The sequence below is a fragment of the Conger conger genome, chromosome 7 (genome assembly GCF_963514075.1).
Source record: "Conger conger chromosome 7, fConCon1.1, whole genome shotgun sequence".
NCBI classification, from domain to species: Eukaryota; Metazoa; Chordata; class Actinopteri; order Anguilliformes; family Congridae; genus Conger; species Conger conger.
Genome location: NC_083766.1, coordinates 2,449,019 through 2,467,200, shown reverse-complemented (window position 1 = coordinate 2,467,200; position 18,182 = coordinate 2,449,019). Strand labels below are relative to the sequence as shown.

Below are 18,182 nucleotides of genomic sequence, written 5' to 3'. Positions count from 1 at the left end.
CTATTATTATTTTCTAGCAGAATATTAAATTAGACTAGTATTCAGTTCCATGTGGTGCATAGCCTGATAATTCTGATTCAGCACTAGAAGGCAGCAAGCCAGTTCCACAGCAGACACGGGGCGTGGCTTTGTCTGTATGAAAGCTTAGTGAAAGAGGTGTGACTGAGGTTTGAAAGAACACAGTTCTGTGGTAAAGATACTGAAGTGATTTATTATTGTTTTTGCAGTTATGGCTTTAAGTGGGAAGGTAGCTCTTGTTACTGGTGCTGCTCAAGGTTTGGGGAAAGGCTTTTCTGGGATTCTACTGAAAAATGGAGCGAAGGTGCAGTAATACTAACTGACAACAATAGTAAATATTCTAAACATTTCTGAATGTTCTAAAGGCACTGTATGTTTTTGCACATAGTCAGATCCTGAATAATTGCCTCACTTGATAAATATGCATAAAAAATACTGAAAACTTAAAAACAAGACTGTTCAATTTTCTCATCTCATCTGACCGTAGCACCCTCTTGCAGTCATAATTCCAGTGAGGTTTGGTTTAGTTTATTGTGCTCAGTAAGTGCTTTCTCCTTGCAACCCTCCCAAAGTATTTGTTGGTATGGAGGTGACATTGTATGGTTATTTTTGAGACTGCGAATATGCAAATGCAAATATTCTCTGTGATTCCTAATCTGCAGTCCTTTGGTTATTTATGGCCTCCCTTACCAACTTCCTCACTGTCTGTGGGGACAATGTGCACTTGCGTCCTCTTCCTGGCAAGTTTGCAACCATTCCATATGTTTTCCATGTTTTTTTTTATTATTGCCCTTACAGTACTAAGTGGTATATTTAGCAGTCTACATTACCCATTACCATTACCAGGCATGTGGTAGTTAGCTACCATCTGTGTCATGTGAATGGACATGCCCTTTTCCCATGCTGATGGATGTCAGATGTCAGATTTGCATGCGTGTTGCCTAATTTTTATACTCAGATGAAACAGGGAATGATGGATTGACACAATATATTTCCTTAACTAGACCTAACTAAACAAAATGTTATTGCCAATTTAATTTGATTTCATTTTATTTAAAATCATTATTCGGAGTGCCAATAATTTTGACGTCTAAGTTTTTCTGAATTATTTTTTTTCAAACTTAAACAACATTAAATTAAATCTTTTGAAATAAAAGTGTAGTTTTCCAATATGTTTGACCATAAGGATTATTATCTGTGTTGTTTATTAGAAGCAGCCTTTTTTCTTCATTTGTATTAATAATAATGGAGCTGACTGTAGACTGAAAGTTAGGCTTCCTTAATTTCAACATTAGGCTATTGTTTGAACAAAAAAAACTATTAAAACCAATAAGACAAATACAAAAATCATTAGTTCATGAGAATGTCTGTAATCTACGGTGTGTGACAACAGATCTGCGCATTTAGGTGGCACTGTTGGATATAAATGAAACGGTTGGGAAAAGTGCCAAAGCGGATTTTGATAAAGAGTACGGAAAAGACTGCACCACGTTTTTGACATGCGATGTGACGTCAGATGAACAGCTGAAAGGTAGGCTATCTTTATTTTTTAATACAGAGGTCTGTAGGGGCCATGCTTTTTCATCTGGAGATAACAAGACTAAAGTCTGGTAAACTGTTAGGGTGTAAAGTCATACGATGTCAAACAGAAGCATAGGTGGTAGAGTCATGGATCAAGAGTCCAGAGATCAAGCCTGGGAGGTCTAGAGGTTCATGTGAGGCAAAATTAGGTGAGAGGAATATTCATCACAAAGCATTTTTAGTGTACATGCGTACAGAAGCAACATAGGGCAGTTTAAACAGAATTCCTTACAAACTAGTGGAGTACATATGCTAATGGTGACATTGCTTTTGCCAACAGATGCATTTCAGAAAACCATTGAGAGGTTTGGCAGAATCGACATTGTGAGCAACAATGCAGGGACAGTGAACGAGATTTACTGGAAGAAAATGATAGAAATAAATCTGGTAAGATATAATTTAGAAACTTTTGAAAATTAACCACAGGGATACAGTAGATGCATGTACTGAACCTGGGGGAATTCATTTTCCTGTGGTCCCCAGGACAAGGATGTATAAGGATCGAGAAAGTGATCTAGTAAAAATATTTCCTGAAACGTATTATGCATACACAGCAAACTTTACCTAATTGATCACAACTTATTAATATAGTGAGTCATAATGTTGTGATATCTTTCCCATAATTGAGTGATTTCAATTGCACAATATAAATGTGTCTATGACATTCAGAGAAACTAAAAGTCTTAACTTCCCTAATGCAAGAACCTGTCAGACTGGTTGAGGCTCTCAGACACCTGTTCCTAATGCCGCCCTACGCTATTGAAGCCAATAAATCATTTTGCTGGTTGAATATATACAGGTATTTCTGCTACACCCCCAAAATACATATAGCACAATCTAGTATACATATAGTTATCTTTCATGTTTTCACGTGTCCGCTGAAGTGTGAATGTAACATGGTGTTGTGTGTTGGTGAGCAATCTTCCATGTCTTTTGACACAATGCAGTGATTCGGGGCACCTTTCTGGCACTTCAGCACATGAAAAAAGACACTGGAGGAGAAGGAGGGGTCATAGTCAATACAGCTTCCATGGCAGGTAGATTCAGCCAAGTATATGCCTACTACAGCTTTCCTTTAAAGCTGTGGTCTTTCTTATCTGGATCAGGTGGCAGATTGCCAGCAGTTGTCTGGCAATTGGAGGGTTGCCCGTTTGATACTGTCCTGGGTGTGTCGAAGAGCCACAGGGTGTACTGGTTTTTGTTGTAAATAAGCACTTAACAGCTTTAAATGAGCAATGAACTCACCTCACCTGATTTTAAGATGAAAAACCAGCACATCCTGTGGCTCACCCGGACCAGGACTGAGAACCACTGCTTTAAAGGATCATTTCTAAAGTCCCACTTGACGCCTTGGTATACTGGTGCATCTGGGTTGGTGCGTCTGGATGAGAATCAGAAAGTTTCATGTGGAGGCACTGACTAACTATCATTCCAGCCCCACAGCAAGTAGCAATCTGTGTGAGAGCAACGAAAGTTCATTACATCACCCATACAGTCATTTTGCTGATGCTTTTATCCAAAGCAACTAACAGTTAAGTGGAGTACAATCCCCTCTGGAGCAATGTGCGGTTAAGGGCCTGTCCTCAAGGGCCCAACAGCTGCATCAGGGCTTGAACCACCAACCTTACAGGCATGTACCATAGCCAGTAGGGTACAGGCTGCCCTAACAAGCACTCTGCTGTGCATTAACAAATCAGAGTGGGTGGTATGCCCCCTCATTATTATATGGATGAAGAAATACAGAAGTAAATAAACAAATATACAAAATAAGCAAATATACAAACATACAAGCCCATTTATATATTTATTGCAATATTTATTTCAAAATGTGCCTTTTGTATTTAATTTGACTTGACGCCACCAGTAATGCTGTTAAAATTGAAAATTGTGCATAATATAATACAGTATAAAAGGTTTTTTTATGCAGTGGCACCTCTGCACAAGCTGTTTTCTGATTTAACAGTTTCAGTTAAGGTTCACGCAAGAACCTTCATTTATTCACAGGCTTCAGGGCACATCCGTACGTGTGATGTGTGAATCATTACAATTTCAGAGGCCTCATTCTTATGAAGGCCATGCAGAGTGATGCTATGGATTGTTGTCTTTGCATTCTGCAATGATTTGCATCATTTGCCTGCGCTGGATGACTGATAACAGCCGAAGTGTTTCTGCACATAACAGGTCTGGGTCCCGTCATGAACCGTCTACACAGCCACCAAACATGGAGTGGTTGGGTTTACCCGGGCTGTGGTAAGTTCCTTCAGAAGGTCAATGGACACCTCTGATCTGTAATGGAGTTCTGGTCTCCTTTACTCTCTAACAGTCTTTCTATTCTTGCTTTAGGATTCCCCCCCCCCCCACCTTGCAGAACCATTCTAGTACAGAAATATGTTAGGTATTCTTGCATGCACGGCATGTTTGAGATCTCCCCTCAGATTTTGATATGATTTTTTTTTTTTTTTTGAAACGTGGCGTCTCCACACCTACCCGATTTCATGGTGTGTGTGTGTGTGTGTGTGTGTGTGTGTTACAGTTAGCCTCAGGGCTGAGTGGGTATGGCGTGAGGGTCAACGCCCTCTGTCCCGGTTTGGTCAAAACTCCCCTCATCGATAATCTGACCAATGAAATGTACGGGCGGTTTGCCCACCTCTCGCATTTCACGGATGAATTGAAGGCTGGCATTATCGAGTGAGTTCCCGTCAAACGTCCGTCTGTTGTCATCGATTCAGTTGCTGTTGGCATCTTAACCAGCATTATATCTGCTGCATAACCCTGAAACAAAACTCTCATACCTCCATTCAAACTATACTTGCTAATTAAATTCAGTTTAAATGTATTTGTGTAACAGGGTGTTGTGTATTTTTATGGTACCAAGCGTCTGCCAAATGACAAAAATGTCAATTTAAATGCAATGCTGGCTATGTCTCCGGTTAAGTGGGGGGGTGGGGGTGATGTAGATTTTTAGGGTACCATTGGAGGCCATGTCTGTGGTTACTGGGAGGGGTGTTGTGTATTTTTTACGGTTTCAGTGGTGGCTAAGTCTGTTTAAGAAGTGGGGTGTTGTATCATTTTTAGAGTACCAGTGGTGGCTGAGAAGTTCCTGCAGCTGGTGACAGATGAGAGCAACAATGGGGCAGTGATGAAGATCACAGGAGATGGCGCCACCTACATGAATTTTAAGGATGTGCTCAAGAATCCTCTGCCGTGAAAGTTCCCTCCTGAATCTTTGTCACAGAAACTGTAAGTTAACATGAATAAAATTTCTATAAACAAAATATGCAAATATGCATATTGTTTATATATGAAAACATTAAAGATAACATTGTATGTATTTGAGGTGTGCACAGGAATTACCTGCATGTATCTAACCAGCAAAATGTCTGCGTGCAATGCATTATCTGTGCCTATTCCTATAGGGTAGTTTATTCAGTTCTGGATACATCCGATACCACAGTAATGTACTGTTGGAGGCAAACACAGCAAGATGTCAATTTGGTGTATTTGATACTCTGTAGAGCTCTGCAAGTCACGTGAGTACATCTTCTTTGCCAGACAAAAATCAATGAAAGTGAATGTTCAAACCTTTTGAGTTCACAGACAGTAAAAAAGTCTGGCCGTCAGTTATCCTACTGGGCTGGAACGGCAGGAATTTCTCTCATTTGGACCTTAGGAAATAGCAAAATTTTTAAATCTTAAAGGAACCTCTGAGTATTAAGGTCTGAGAACTGGATTAAGTAACAAGTCTCAGGTTTTTTTAGCCACAGAGACAGATTCACCTTTCACTGGTATGCTGCCCGGGACCAAAGCACACACATCTCTGGGATTCACACATTTCAATAGCACCTGTCTCACTTACTGACAAACAGGTTTTAAACATGATGGAGTCAGATAAGCTTGATTTTGCTTATCTGACTCCATCATGACTGGCGACCTGTCCAGGGTGTATTCCTGCCTTTCGCCCAATGTATGCTGGGATAGGCTCCAGCCCCCCTGCGACCCTGTTTAGGCTAAGCGGGTTCAGATAATGGATGGATGGATGGACTCCATCATGACTCCATTAAGTCTGGATTTAATTAGTGTGACATAATTGTACATTTAAAAAATCTCTAGAAAAATAATTGAATAAGAATAATGAGAATAATTGAATTACTTGTGGCAGCCATGTTTATTTCGTAGCAGAGGGGCTGATGACTCCAGTGATGGGGTATAGACTGATGAGCCCTGGTGCAAACTTGCGGCAGACTGTGAAGAGGGATATCACGAGACGAAAGCCAGGCTTTCTGTTCTGCGGCGTAATGGGGAGCCGGGCGTCGGCGGCATCGGAGTGTGGCTGAAGCCCGGTGGCCGTGGCGAACGGGGAGCTGTGCAGCAGCAACTTCCACCTCTCTCTTCCTCCGGGAAGAGCGGCGGCTGGAAGCCAAGGCACAGGCGAACGGAGACAGACCCGAAACCGGAGGACGATTGTGCCTTGGGCCCGATCAAGGAACAGAGTGCCGTTGAGAAACGACCGGAGAACAGGGGCAGTCTCTTTAGGGGAGTGCCACAAAGTGGACGAACTTAGAGAAACAGTCCGCAACGGAGAGGATTACCGTCACGTCCCTCAGAGTATCCGGTGAAGATGTAAAGTCTCTCTTAAGTCCTTGAAATGCACCTTCAGTTTCTTGAGACCAGGCGAAAGGAGCTTTAGGCAAGATCAGGGCCATGAGAGAGGCTGTTGCGGAGCTGTACTTCCATATGAATCGTCTAAAAACTGGCAGAGCCCAGGAAACTCTGTTATTTCCTCACAGTTTAGTAGGGCAAGGCCAGTTCATGACTGTCTTTTCTGGGTCCATTTCTAATTTCTAAATGCATATAGTGATCAGATGTTGGGTGGCAACACCACGGACGACACATCATTTATGTTACAAAGTCGTATGAGAAGTAACACCACAGCACTGTCACCATGAAAGGCTGCAACACCAAAGACAACTGCACACATATATGATACTTTCTTCAATGCTAACATGCAGCCATTTTAGCTAACAAGCAAGAAGACATGTGGAAACATATCCATGCATCCATTAGCTTATCCTGAACAGGATCGCTGTCCCAGCATACATTGGGCGAAAGGCAGGAATACACCCTGGAAAGGTCGCCAGTCCATCACAGGGCACACGCACCATTCACTCACACACTCATACCTACGGCCAATTTAGACTCTCCGATCAGCCTAACCTGCATGTCTTTGGACTGTGGGAGGAAACTGGAGTACCTGGAGGAAACCCACGCGAACACGGGGAGAACATGCAAACTCCACACAGAGAGGCCCGGCCGACCGGGATTTGAACCCAGGACCTCCTTGCTGTGAGGCGGATGTGCTACCCAAGAGCTATACTCCATATTATAAACGAGTAGCACCATAGACAAAAAGAAATTGGGACATATAAAATTCAGTTTTTTGTTCAATTTAACAATTGACCAGTGCCTGGTAAGTCAAACCTGTCAGAATTCCTTTGTGCAATCACCAAACCGGAAGTAGTTTAGAAGTTCTTTCTGCTTATTTTTAAAGAGCTATTATCTGTTGGGTAACACCAAAGACATCAAATCTTCAAGTCATTTTTGATACAATATTATTTTATTTAATATTATTTCAAACTAATCTAGATAATGAGTAAACAATATTTTCTGTGCTTTTCTTTTATTTGGACTAAAAAATTGTCCTTTAAAATTTAAATATTAAAGGTAACATATTATCCTATGTTCTCATCATATTGCAAAAGGCTTCGGACACACTCTTTTTCGTGATGTGGTAACACAAAAAAGTTATATATATAACAATTTCAATTTCTATATTGTTTTCTATTTCCTAATCTTAAATGAGATTAATGAAAACACATAAATCAATTTTCTGACAATAAGTATGTTTTTCTTTTTTTTTATGTAATTGTTCGGACATAGTTTGCACCACAGATTAAAGAATGACCCTTCTGCTAAGGACAAGAACCCATTGACCTCGTCAGGATGTAGCAATGCCTCTCTTATGTAATGGCTAACTACACTGCAAAACAATTCATTTAATTTTTTATTTGTTAATGTTTGATAAAGCAATTGGTGAGGTGCATCAGATTACGATCGGTGTTTTTATGCAAACTGATTCGTAGGGAAATCTTCAAACGCCATATAAATGACTACTTTACAGGGTCATCCAAGTGCAATTTCCTACAGTACTTGAAGCCAACATCTGTCCGGTTTGGCCACTCCTATCGCTGGCATCACATATCACGTGGCGGTGGTAATGTCTTATATTAAACTTCACTTATAACTCTGGACAAAAGATAGCTATTTCTAACAGTAAGCGCATTCAGCAATTCAAAAAATATTTCCAAGTTTGAAGTTGATTAATAGCCTGAGTACATAAAATCTGCAGTTTTATGGTTCGCACGGAGGTATTTTTCAGTAAACTTACATAATTTTCTTTTTTTCACAGAAAGTGACAAATGTGTGATTGTTATTTGTAAAGTTATTTGGTAAGACGCTGAACTGTAACTTTCTCCAGTTATGACATTAAGTGGTAAGGTAGCTCTTGTAACTGGTGCGGGGCAAGGTTTAGGGAAAGGCTTTTCTGACATTCTTCTGAAAAATGGAGCAACGGTAAGTATTCAAAATGTTTATTCACTTTCTAAAGGGCCGTAAGAGAATCGTTATTCTCCAGAATGTCCGTCTTCTATGGTGTTTGTAACAATAGATTTACGTATTTAGGTGGCACTGTTGGATATAAATGAAACTGTTGGGAAAAGCGCCAAAGCGGATTTTGATAAAGAGTACGGAGAAGACCGTACCATTTTCTTGAAATGCGATGTGACCTCAGACGAACAACTGAAAGGTATGCTAACTTTTATTATTGTTATTTTACACGGAAAGTTATTATTTATTTTTTGTACAATTTGGAGATAACGGAACTAAACTGGTAAGCTCGGGTGGTGTGGAAAGTCACAAGATTTTAACAAAAGCATAAGCGGTGCAGAGTCAGGGACATCACATCAGAGTCCAGAGATCAACCTTGGAAGGACTGTGGGTTCATGTCACCTTGTGAGCCAAGAGTGGGTATAGGAGTATACCGTTTTAAACGCCAAAGTGAGTGCGATTCGATTACATCGTTCGCAATGCGTTATGGGATGCATAGTTCATTCCCATTGATTTCTGTTAAATACAGTCTTGAACCTTTGCCTTTCCCCCCATTTTTCTAAAGATTTCTTTCCTTTAAAAATGTTTATAATATCGCGATTCATCTGGTAGCTGGATGGTTCGCTTACCTATTTTGGCACAGCACATCATGACTTGTGTCGAACAAACATTCGTCCATTTGCGCCGTCCTTTAGAATGGAGACTCGAGAACCATTCACCAGCTCGCGTCATATTTATGAATATCATTCATATCTTACGTTTTAATTGAACTATTTTATCATTATTTAATCGACTTAAAAGAACGCAATTTCCAAGTCGCAAAGGCTGCGGTTTTTTTTAATGACATAAAATAGTGTTAAATGTTTGTTCGGGAGTGCTTATACAGTTGTCCATCTGGAGGAAAAGTGACAGGACAGGATCGCCAGAGGACACGAACCCTGCTTACTTCCCTCCACACCCCTGCCAGACCTCTTCGTTCGGCCTCCACAGGCCGCTTGGCGCCTCCCCCTCTCCGAACTTCCACTTCCCGACTACTGTCTGTTCTGGCTCCACGGTGGTAGAACGAACTCCCCGTGGTGGTCAGAACAGTAGAATCTCTTGCCATCTTCAAGCGCAAACTGAAGACGCACCTTTCCCTGTCCCTCCCTACCTTTACATTTTTTACATTTTTGTCATTTGGCAGACGCTTTTAATCCAAAGCGATTTACAAGTGCATAGGTTCTACCACAAGTCAAAGCATCACATCCAGAACTAGGAAAATACACATGGAATGCTGTTCTAAACATATAGTCGTCATCATAAGTGCCATATTTTATTTATTTATTTTTTTGGGGGGGTTAGACAAGGATAGGGGTGTCAGAAAGGGCGGGGGGGGGGCGGGGGAAATCAGGAGGGAGGACTAAGGTAGAGTTTGAAGAGGTGTGTTTTGAGTCTGCGTCGAAATAGGGGGAGGGATTCTGCTGTCCTGATAGTGGTAGGCAAGTCATTCCACCACTGAGGAACCAGAACGGAAAACAGGCGTGAACGTGCAGCTCGACCGTCAGGTGCACATAAAGAGGGAACCGTAAGGCGACCAGAGCTGGCAGACCGGAGTGGTCTAGCTGGGGAGTAGGGAGTGATCAGGGATTGTATGTAAGGTGGGGCAGTCCCCTTAGCAGCCTGAAATGCCAACACTAGGGCCTTGAATCGGATGTGAACCTTAATTGTTGTCTCTCTGTGATATTTACTTGTGTATTAGGATGTTTAGTTTGTGTCGGCTTTGTGTAATTTGTCTCATTTAGAGCAGATACCAGAAAAAAAAGCCAAATGTAAATTTTGCCACACCCAGCTAAGATGATCCAACAGCACTCAAATGATGCAATATAATGAAAAACTATAACAGTGGCCTACATGTGTAGCAGCTGTGCTATGATACCCCTCAAGGAACTTTAAATTGTCCGCTCTCTACTACCCATCATATAGTGGTTTTCTGTGATCTTGTGTTCTTATTGTCGCAATATTTGCTGGCAAAACTGTAGTTTTATGTTGCTAAAATATTTACAGAAGGTTTAAAGTTATCAAAAGATTTTTATTGTGAACCTTTGGTTTTTCAATTCAAAAGTTAATTGATTATTATTTGTTTTATATCAATGTTTACATGTCAGTAGGCGATTATTAGAGCAGTTTTATGTTGATGGCATCGAATGTTGTGACCGTTATAATGCAGAATTCATAATAATGTAGTTATAATGTAGAATTTCAATCTTATGCACTGTGAATACAATAGGGAAGGGACTTTAAGCTAAATAAAGCAAATTGCAATCGCAATATTGCTCTGAAAAATCGCAGCCCTAATCTGGATAAAAGGGCAAATGGAGATTGGACTGCACGTAGGAAAAACCAACGGTAAATATTGAGCGCAGGAGGAAACCGGAGTACCCAGAGTAAACCCATGCAAACACAGGCAGAACACGCAAAGTCCATGCAGAGGACCTGTTATACATTCGATTTTTTAACTTTTAGGTTTGCCAAATAAAGTACAATTATGTTTGATTTGGGTACGAATAAGTACCGTATATAAGTATAAAAGGTACAAAAACATTAGGCTGTTGCTGGCTAGGGGTACAATCGCATGTGTCTAGACAGTTCCACTTGTACAAGCATTTGTATCTTTTTAGTTTTTGTAGAACTTTTTCTTGAAAGTGTTAGCGATTTGAAGATCGCTATAATCAGTATCCCTGAAATGCACTGTTTTGCTATTGTTCACTATACCCAAATGAACTGAAAATTATCCTAAATAAACAGGAACCTTGGTTCTAATGCTATTGTTTGTGGTGACATTCCCTTTGCCAACAGATGCATTCCAAAAAACCATCAAAAGGTTTGGCAGAATCAACATAATGAGCAACAATGCAGGGATTGTGGACGAGACTAACTGGGAGAAAATGGTGGCAATAAATCTGGTAAGATACCTTTCAATAACTTTTTGAAATAAAAAATCTTGGCAATTGCTGTTGGAAGTCGTGTTGGAGGGCCAGTAGGGGGCGATCTTCACTGCTTCAGCGCTGTGATGGGGACACTGTGCAGTAGGAGCCGCAATCGTTCAGGTCAGATGTTAAACTGAGGCCCTGACGCACTGTGGACATTAAGAATAGCATGACACTCTTCACAAAGAGTAGGGGTTCCCCGGTGTCCTCGCTGAATTGCCAACCCTGGCTCCTTCAACCAGGCACCTAATCATCCTGATTAAATTGGCAAAAACATTGTTCTCTCCCTCTCCACCTCAGCTGGTATCACCAAACTTCACCAAACCTCACATTGGTCGTGGCTGAGGCAAGTTCCCCCACCTCATCACTGTAAGTGAGTGTCTAGAAAAGTGCTATCATAGTGCTATGCAATGATCTATCTACTGAATGCCATTATATTTAATGCGTCTGCACCCATTCACACACACACACACCAATGGCGATTGACTGCCATGCAAGGCACCAAACAGCTTGTTGAGAGCAATTGGGGGTTTGGTGTCTTGCTCAGGGACACCTCAACACACCCAGGGCGGGACTGAACTGGCAACCCTCAGACTACCACATTGCTCCCCAGGTACAAATTACCCACAGGGTTCAATAAAGTAATGTCATCCAAAAAAATTGGAACAGCAAGGTCAATTCCTTTGTTTTTGCTATACATTGAAGGCAATTGAGTCGCTCTTGGTTTTAGCCTTGGTCTTTGCCGGTGAAGATTGCATTTGTGTTACAAAAGATAAACTGACATGAAGACCAGAGAGTCTTTAGGGGGAAAAGCAAGTCATTTTGAAGCTTAGAAAAGAGGGGAAACCATTTCACAAGCATTGGGGATAGCTTGTACAACAACTTAAAATGTCCTGAAAAAGAAAGAAACCGCTGGCATACTAAGCAGCAGACATTGAACAGGGTGACCAAGGAAAACAACAGCAGTTGATGACAGAAACATTGTGAGAGCTGTGAAGAAAAAACTCCAAAACATCAGTCAGTGACATCACAAACAATCTCCACAAGGCAGGGATGAAGGTATCTCAATCAACCGTTCGAAGAAGACTTAGAGAACAGCAATATAGAGGTCATACCACAAGATGCAAACCACTCATCAGTAGTAAGAATTGGAAGGCGAGATTACAATTTGCAAAGAAGTACAGAGATGAGCCACAAATGTTCTGGAACAAAGCTTTATGGAATAATAACCAGAGCAATCTTCCATGTCTGTTGACAGAATGCAGTGATTCGGGGCACCTATCTGGCACTTGAGCACATGAAGAAGGACACTGGAGGAGAAGGAGGGGTCATAGTCAATATAGCTTCCATAGCAGGTAGCTTTACAGCGTCTATGAGCATTGATCTGTCCTGGGAACATTTTGTAAGTTTTTTTCCTTGTTGTATATCAATGTTTTTAATGTCAAAAACCTTGTGTGTTTCGATGCTTAATATCCTACTATTGAACATTAACGTATTCCCGAGACATTGTTTATACACAGTGCATCGCTCTAAGTGCTTAAAGTTCTGTAACCATGACAAGCATCGTTTGACAGGAGATTAAAAATGGCGCGGGCACTGTGAAAAGTCGTTGACAACTCAAACTGGTGTCGGGTCCTTGGCACGAGCCGCCAAATAATGTTGCGATTTTACTCTCTACGAAACCGGGCGCCAATTAATGTTATGTAGCAGTATAACTGCAAAAAGTAATCAGTCTCATAAAATTACTGTTATCCAAAACATCTAACAACAAATTTAGTTGTTAGATATTTTAAATTTACTTTAATTTAGTATTTTATTTAATACATTTGAGTACGCTGTTCTTGGGAAGACTATAAATTAAATGACTCCTTATAATATATGCCTTGTTGAAGAGGTTAACAAGAATAATGCTGTGGATTGTTGTCTTTGCTGGGTGAATTTCATTGTCTGTTTGTGCTAGATGACTGATATTGGCTGATCTGTCTGCACCCAACAGGCCTGGCTCCCTTCTTACTCTTGCCTGTATACGCGGCTGCCAAACATGCAGTAGTTGGGTTCAGCCGGTCTGTGGCAGTAAGTTCCGTCATGAGAAAAATGGACACCTCTAATCTGTTATGTAGTTCTGCCCTCCTAGAGTTCTACAGTTTGTATTCATAAAAACTTGAAGAGAGATAGCAATTTTGAGCCATCGGTTCTCTCTGCAGATTTTTTCCCAGAGGGATTTTTCCCATAGACGTTTTGTTTAACGAAATGAGGTACATTTGTTAATATCATAACTGCGAATTTCAAAGCCGTTATTCGCTTTAAAATAGTCAGTTGCTATCAAGTTGCTATACTGAATTGCAACTTTTCACTTTGTGATTCAACAAAACATGCAATTTGACCAGGAGTGCCCTCAGCTTTGCATACCACTGTCTGTGTATCTGTAGCAAAACATTTACATTTTAATTATCTACATAAGGGACTGATGATTCCATGGTGTGTGTGTGTGAGTGTGTGTGTTACAGGACGCCTCGATGATGAGTGGGTATGGCGTGAGGATCAACACCCTCTGTCCCACTTTTGTCAAAACTCCCCTCGCCGAATTCATGTCCAATGCGGGAACAGCCGGACAGTTTTTCCACCTCTTCCACCTAGTCCAGGACATTCAAGCGCAAATGGGGATAATCGAGTGAGTTCCTCTCAAAGCTTCTGTCTGTTTTCACTAAACCAGTCGCCGGTGGCACCATGACCATCATTTATCTGCTGCATAACCCCAAAAGTATTTTTCAGAGTGGTAGCTAAGTGTTTCTATTTAAGGGATTGGGGTATAGTGTATTCTTAGGGTACCAGTGGTGGCTATGTCTCTGTTTAAGGGGTGGGGGGTGTTGTGTGTTTTCAGGCTACCAGTGGTGGCTCTGTCTCTGTTTAAGGGGGGGGTGGGGGGGTGTTGTGTGTTTTTAGGGTACCAGTGGTGGCTCTGTCTCTGTTTAAGGCGTGGGGGGTGTTGTGTTTTCAGGGTACCAGCGGTGGCTGAGGGGTTCCTGCAGCTGGTGACTGATGAGGACAAGAACGGGGCAGTGATGGTGGTGAAAGAGGAAGGCTGCAGCTACATGGATTTTCCAAAGGAATTCATGCTTGATCTAAAGGCCCATATTCCCTGTACTGAGCCTAAGCCCCCTTCCCAGTAAATGGTAGTTATAGTTTAATGATAATGTGACATGTTCTCACATTCTGAGCACTTTGTTTTTCAGTGTTGATTGGCAAAGAAACATATGATGTGAAACTCCACCTATAACTATTCATGCCTTTAGCAGGAATGTGCATGGCAAAGAAGTTTGTTATGTTCCTCTTAAGAGTCTGTCTAACGAGTGTGTTCGGGAAACCCATGTACTGAGATGATTAAAAACCTAACATACTTGTTTATCCGAAGAGCCAACGTTATCGGGAAACCCACCCCTAAAGAGTTAACTGAAGGGAAGGCTATCTTCATTTAACTCTTCAGTTACTCTTGAGAATCCTCCTCACCTCACTCTCAGGAAACTTCACCCTGATTGTTCTTCTGAGATTTGAAATGTTTTCTACATATGGTGCCAGAAAATGGACATTAAACTCCTGATGTCTCTTTCCAGATATAATTCCACAGTTACAAATTCCCACAGACCTGCATGTTTTAAATATCCCATGACACCCTTCGCAAAGAGTAGGGTGTTCCCCAGTGTCCTGGCTAAATTCTCAAACTGGCTGTTTCAACTTGCCACCTAATCATCCCTTGATTTAAGTAGCGAGAATCTTTCTCTCTGAGCGTTCTGGTGCAAAATGGCTGCCATTGCATCACAGAGGTGGGTGTGACACATTGGTGGTGGTTGAGGTGAGTTTCCCCCTCATCACTCTTAAAGCACTAGAAAAGTACTATAAAAATGCAATGATCTATCTGTCTATACTGAAGTACGGCAACTGTATATCTACATATATTATCAACCAGAGCCATGCCATTATTCTGGGGTGCAGTACCAACATTGTTTTAATACATTGTAAATGATTGAACTGCTGTTGCTGCCTGAGCCCCGCAATGTCACCAACGGTGATTGGCTGCCATACAAGGCCCCAACCAGCTCATCAGGAACATTTGGGGGTTAGGTGTCTTGCTCATTGCATTGTAGAACATCAAAGAACATTTTTTTGCCTCATGAAGATCAACCTGGCTAAGAGGATGTTCATATTGTAGCTCCTGCAATGTGAGTGGTGTCTATTTTTTAAAACCATATTCTAATCATTTTTGTTCACAAATGATTCTGCTGTCTGTATGTATTTTGCATCTTTTTATGCATGTGGGCACCGGACATGTTATTCCTTGAACTGACTGCATGTTTATAAGAAATGCATGGATTTACAAAACTATGCAAGTACAATGTTCTTATATAGGTCCAACTTTCTCGTTAATTAAATCATTTTCATCTGCTTGTTGGGAAGCTGTTCCATTTTTCTTCTGTTTATGGTCATGTAGGATGTCAAGCAGAAAATGACTGACAATAATATACACGGCCACTAGGTGTGGCTGTTGAGTTAACACAACTATTTGATAAGAGCTTGAATCCCCCAGAATGCCGTCTTGAGTATAACCACCAAAGGTTGCGGTGAGATGTTCTTATGAGCACAAGCAATATCATTACTAGCAACTAGCTACTACTCTTTAAGCACAAAAACATACCGGACTGGTTTCAGTAGGTCTAGGTTGTGTCAAGCAGGTCATAATGACATACACACCTACACTGAGGACATCAGCTGTGCATTGCATTTGGGGCGCCCAGTTGCATAATGGTTAAGGTACAAGGTATAAGGCAGTAAAGGCCCGGACACACCAAACCGACGGTCGGACGTAGGTGGTGCCCTGTCGGCCGAGTCTTTCCGGTGTGTCCGTCGGCGTGTTTTGGAGGGCTCCGACGCCGATTCAACATGTTGAATCGGCGTCGGAGCCCCCGGAGCCGTCGATGAGAGAGAGCTCTCTGATTGGCTGTCCAGCTAGCGAATCAGTGCACGAGAAGAGAAACGGAAGCGACGAAAGCAAGCAAACGAGGAAGTCAAGAGGACACAGACAAAAAGCCAGTGCCATTCCAAAGTTACTATCACTACCAGACATAATTTTCGATTAGTATTACTAAATAGCGAGAGAACAAGGAAATTGCTGCAAACTTTGTTGTGAGCGAGACAATGGCTGCTTCTAGGTCCAACGCAATGCAAACGCATTTCCGGGTCTTCCGGTTTCCATTTTTTGAAAGACAAATACAGACTACCGCCACCTGCTGGTGTGGAGAGTTATTACCTCGGCCGTCGGCGGACCGTCGTTGCGGTGTGTTCGGCACAGCCAACATTAACGACGCGTATCGACGCGAGGCGATCTTTGTCGGCGCTCAGCGGCCGACCGTCGGTTTGGCGTGTCCGGGCCTTAAGAGCAGTCGTCTGGCAGTCGGAGGGTTGCCGGTTCGATCCCCCGCCTGGGCTGTGTCGAAGTGTCCCTGAGCAAGACACCTAACCCTCAAATGCTCCTGACGAGCTGGTTGGTGCCTTGCATGGCAGCCAATCGCCGTCAGTGTGTGAGTGTGTGTATGAATGGGTGAATGAGAAGCAGCAATTGTACAGTGCTTTGGATAAAGGCGCTATATAAATGCCAACCATTTACCATTTACATGACTGGGATCCCTGGTCTAGGCACAATAAGATCAGTGCAGCCGTTGGGCCCTTGAGCAAGGCCCTTAACCCTGCATTGGTCCAGGGGAGGATTGTCTCCTGCTTAGTCTAATCAACTGTACGTTGTAGAAATATAAATGGCATTGTACATGAGAAACTACTGTCTACTTGTCTAATAGCCAAGTATTCATGTTTTTTTTTATTTTAAAAGAATCATGTGCCAGCATAGCTACACTGAAACACGAAGCCATCAGACCTGTTCAGGCTTTCAGAAGTCTGTTCTTAATGTCACCCTATTGAAGGCAATACAGTTAGGTCTGGAAATATTTGGACAGTGACACAATTTTCATAATTTTGGCCCTGTACGCTACCACAATGGATTTGAAATTAAATAATCGAGATGCAATTGAAGTGCAGACTTTCAGCTTTAATTTGAGGGTATTTACATCAAAATTGAAGGAAGGGTTTAGGAATTGCAACAATTTTCATACATAGTCCCTTCATTTCAAGGGACCTAAAGTAATTGGACATTGAGAATCCTTTGCAGGCCATGACTGCCTGAAGTCTGGAACCCATGGACATCACCAAACGTTGGGTTTCCTCCTTTGTGATGCTTTGCCAGGCCTTGACTGCAGCTGTCTTCAGTTGTTGTTTGTTTGCAGGTCTTTCTGCCTTAAGTTTTGTCCTAAGCAAGTGGAATGCATGCTCAATCGGATTGAGATCAGGTGATTGACTTGGCCATTGTAGAATATTCCACTTCTTTACCTTGAAAAACTCCTGGGTTGCTTTCGCAGTATGTTTTGGGTCATTGTCCATCTGTACTGTGAAGCGCCGTCCAATCAACTTTGCTGAATTTGGCTGAATGTGAGCAGACAGAATGTTCCTATAGACTTAAGAATTCATGCGGCTGCTTCCGTCTTCTGTCATATCATCAATAAACACTAGTGACCCAGTGCCATTGGAAGCCATGCATGCCCATGCCATCACACTGCCTCCACCATGTTTTACAGATGATGTGGTGTGCTTCGGATCATGAGCCGTTCCAAGCCTTCTCCATATTTTTCTCTTCCCATCATTCTGGTACAGGTTGATCTTAGTTTCATCTGTCCAAAGAATGCTGTTCCAGAACTGGGCTGGCTTTTTTAGATGTGTTCTGGCGAACTCTAATCTGGCCTTTCTATTCTTGTGGCTTATGAATGGTTTGCACCTTGTGGTGAACCCTCTGTATTTGCTCTCGTGAAGTCTTCACTTTATGGTAGACTTGAATAATGATACGCCTACTTCCTG

General features: G+C 41.9%; 1 protein-coding gene and 1 pseudogene across 2 annotated transcripts; both read left to right on the top strand.

The window, feature by feature from the left end:
• The first annotated feature begins 212 nt into the window (after positions 1–212).
• Positions 213–4,828, top strand: LOC133132652 (15-hydroxyprostaglandin dehydrogenase [NAD(+)]-like; annotated as a pseudogene).
• A 3,048-nt stretch (positions 4,829–7,876) lies between these two features.
• LOC133132650 (15-hydroxyprostaglandin dehydrogenase [NAD(+)]-like) lies at positions 7,877–15,629 on the top strand. Of its 2 annotated transcripts, XM_061248243.1 has the most exons (7): positions 7,877–8,229; positions 8,338–8,461; positions 11,098–11,204; positions 12,487–12,583; positions 13,225–13,301; positions 13,736–13,899; positions 14,227–15,629. In XM_061248243.1, the coding sequence occupies exons 1-7, from the start codon at positions 8,137–8,139 to the stop codon at positions 14,396–14,398; spliced, it is 834 nt and encodes a 277-aa protein (XP_061104227.1). In that variant the 5' UTR covers positions 7,877–8,136; the 3' UTR covers positions 14,399–15,629. The 2 variants fall into 2 exon arrangements, with proteins under 2 accessions (XP_061104227.1, XP_061104228.1); XM_061248244.1 differs by lacking the exon at positions 14,227–15,629 and having other exon boundaries at positions 12,487–12,630; positions 13,736–13,872.
• The last annotated feature ends 2,553 nt before the right edge of the window (positions 15,630–18,182 follow it).

Bases quoted from the DNA above. Each gene is read 5' to 3' on its own strand.
- LOC133132650 (XM_061248243.1), top strand. From the start codon at position 8,137: ATGACATTAAGTGGTAAGGTAGCTCTTGTAACTGGTGCGGGGCAAGGT. The intron at 13,302-13,735 runs GTAAGTTCCGTC...TGTGTGTTACAG, and splicing joins GGTTCAGCCGGTCTGTGGCA to GACGCCTCGATGATGAGTGG. The intron at 13,900-14,226 runs GTGAGTTCCTCT...TTGTGTTTTCAG, and splicing joins GCGCAAATGGGGATAATCGA to GGTACCAGCGGTGGCTGAGG.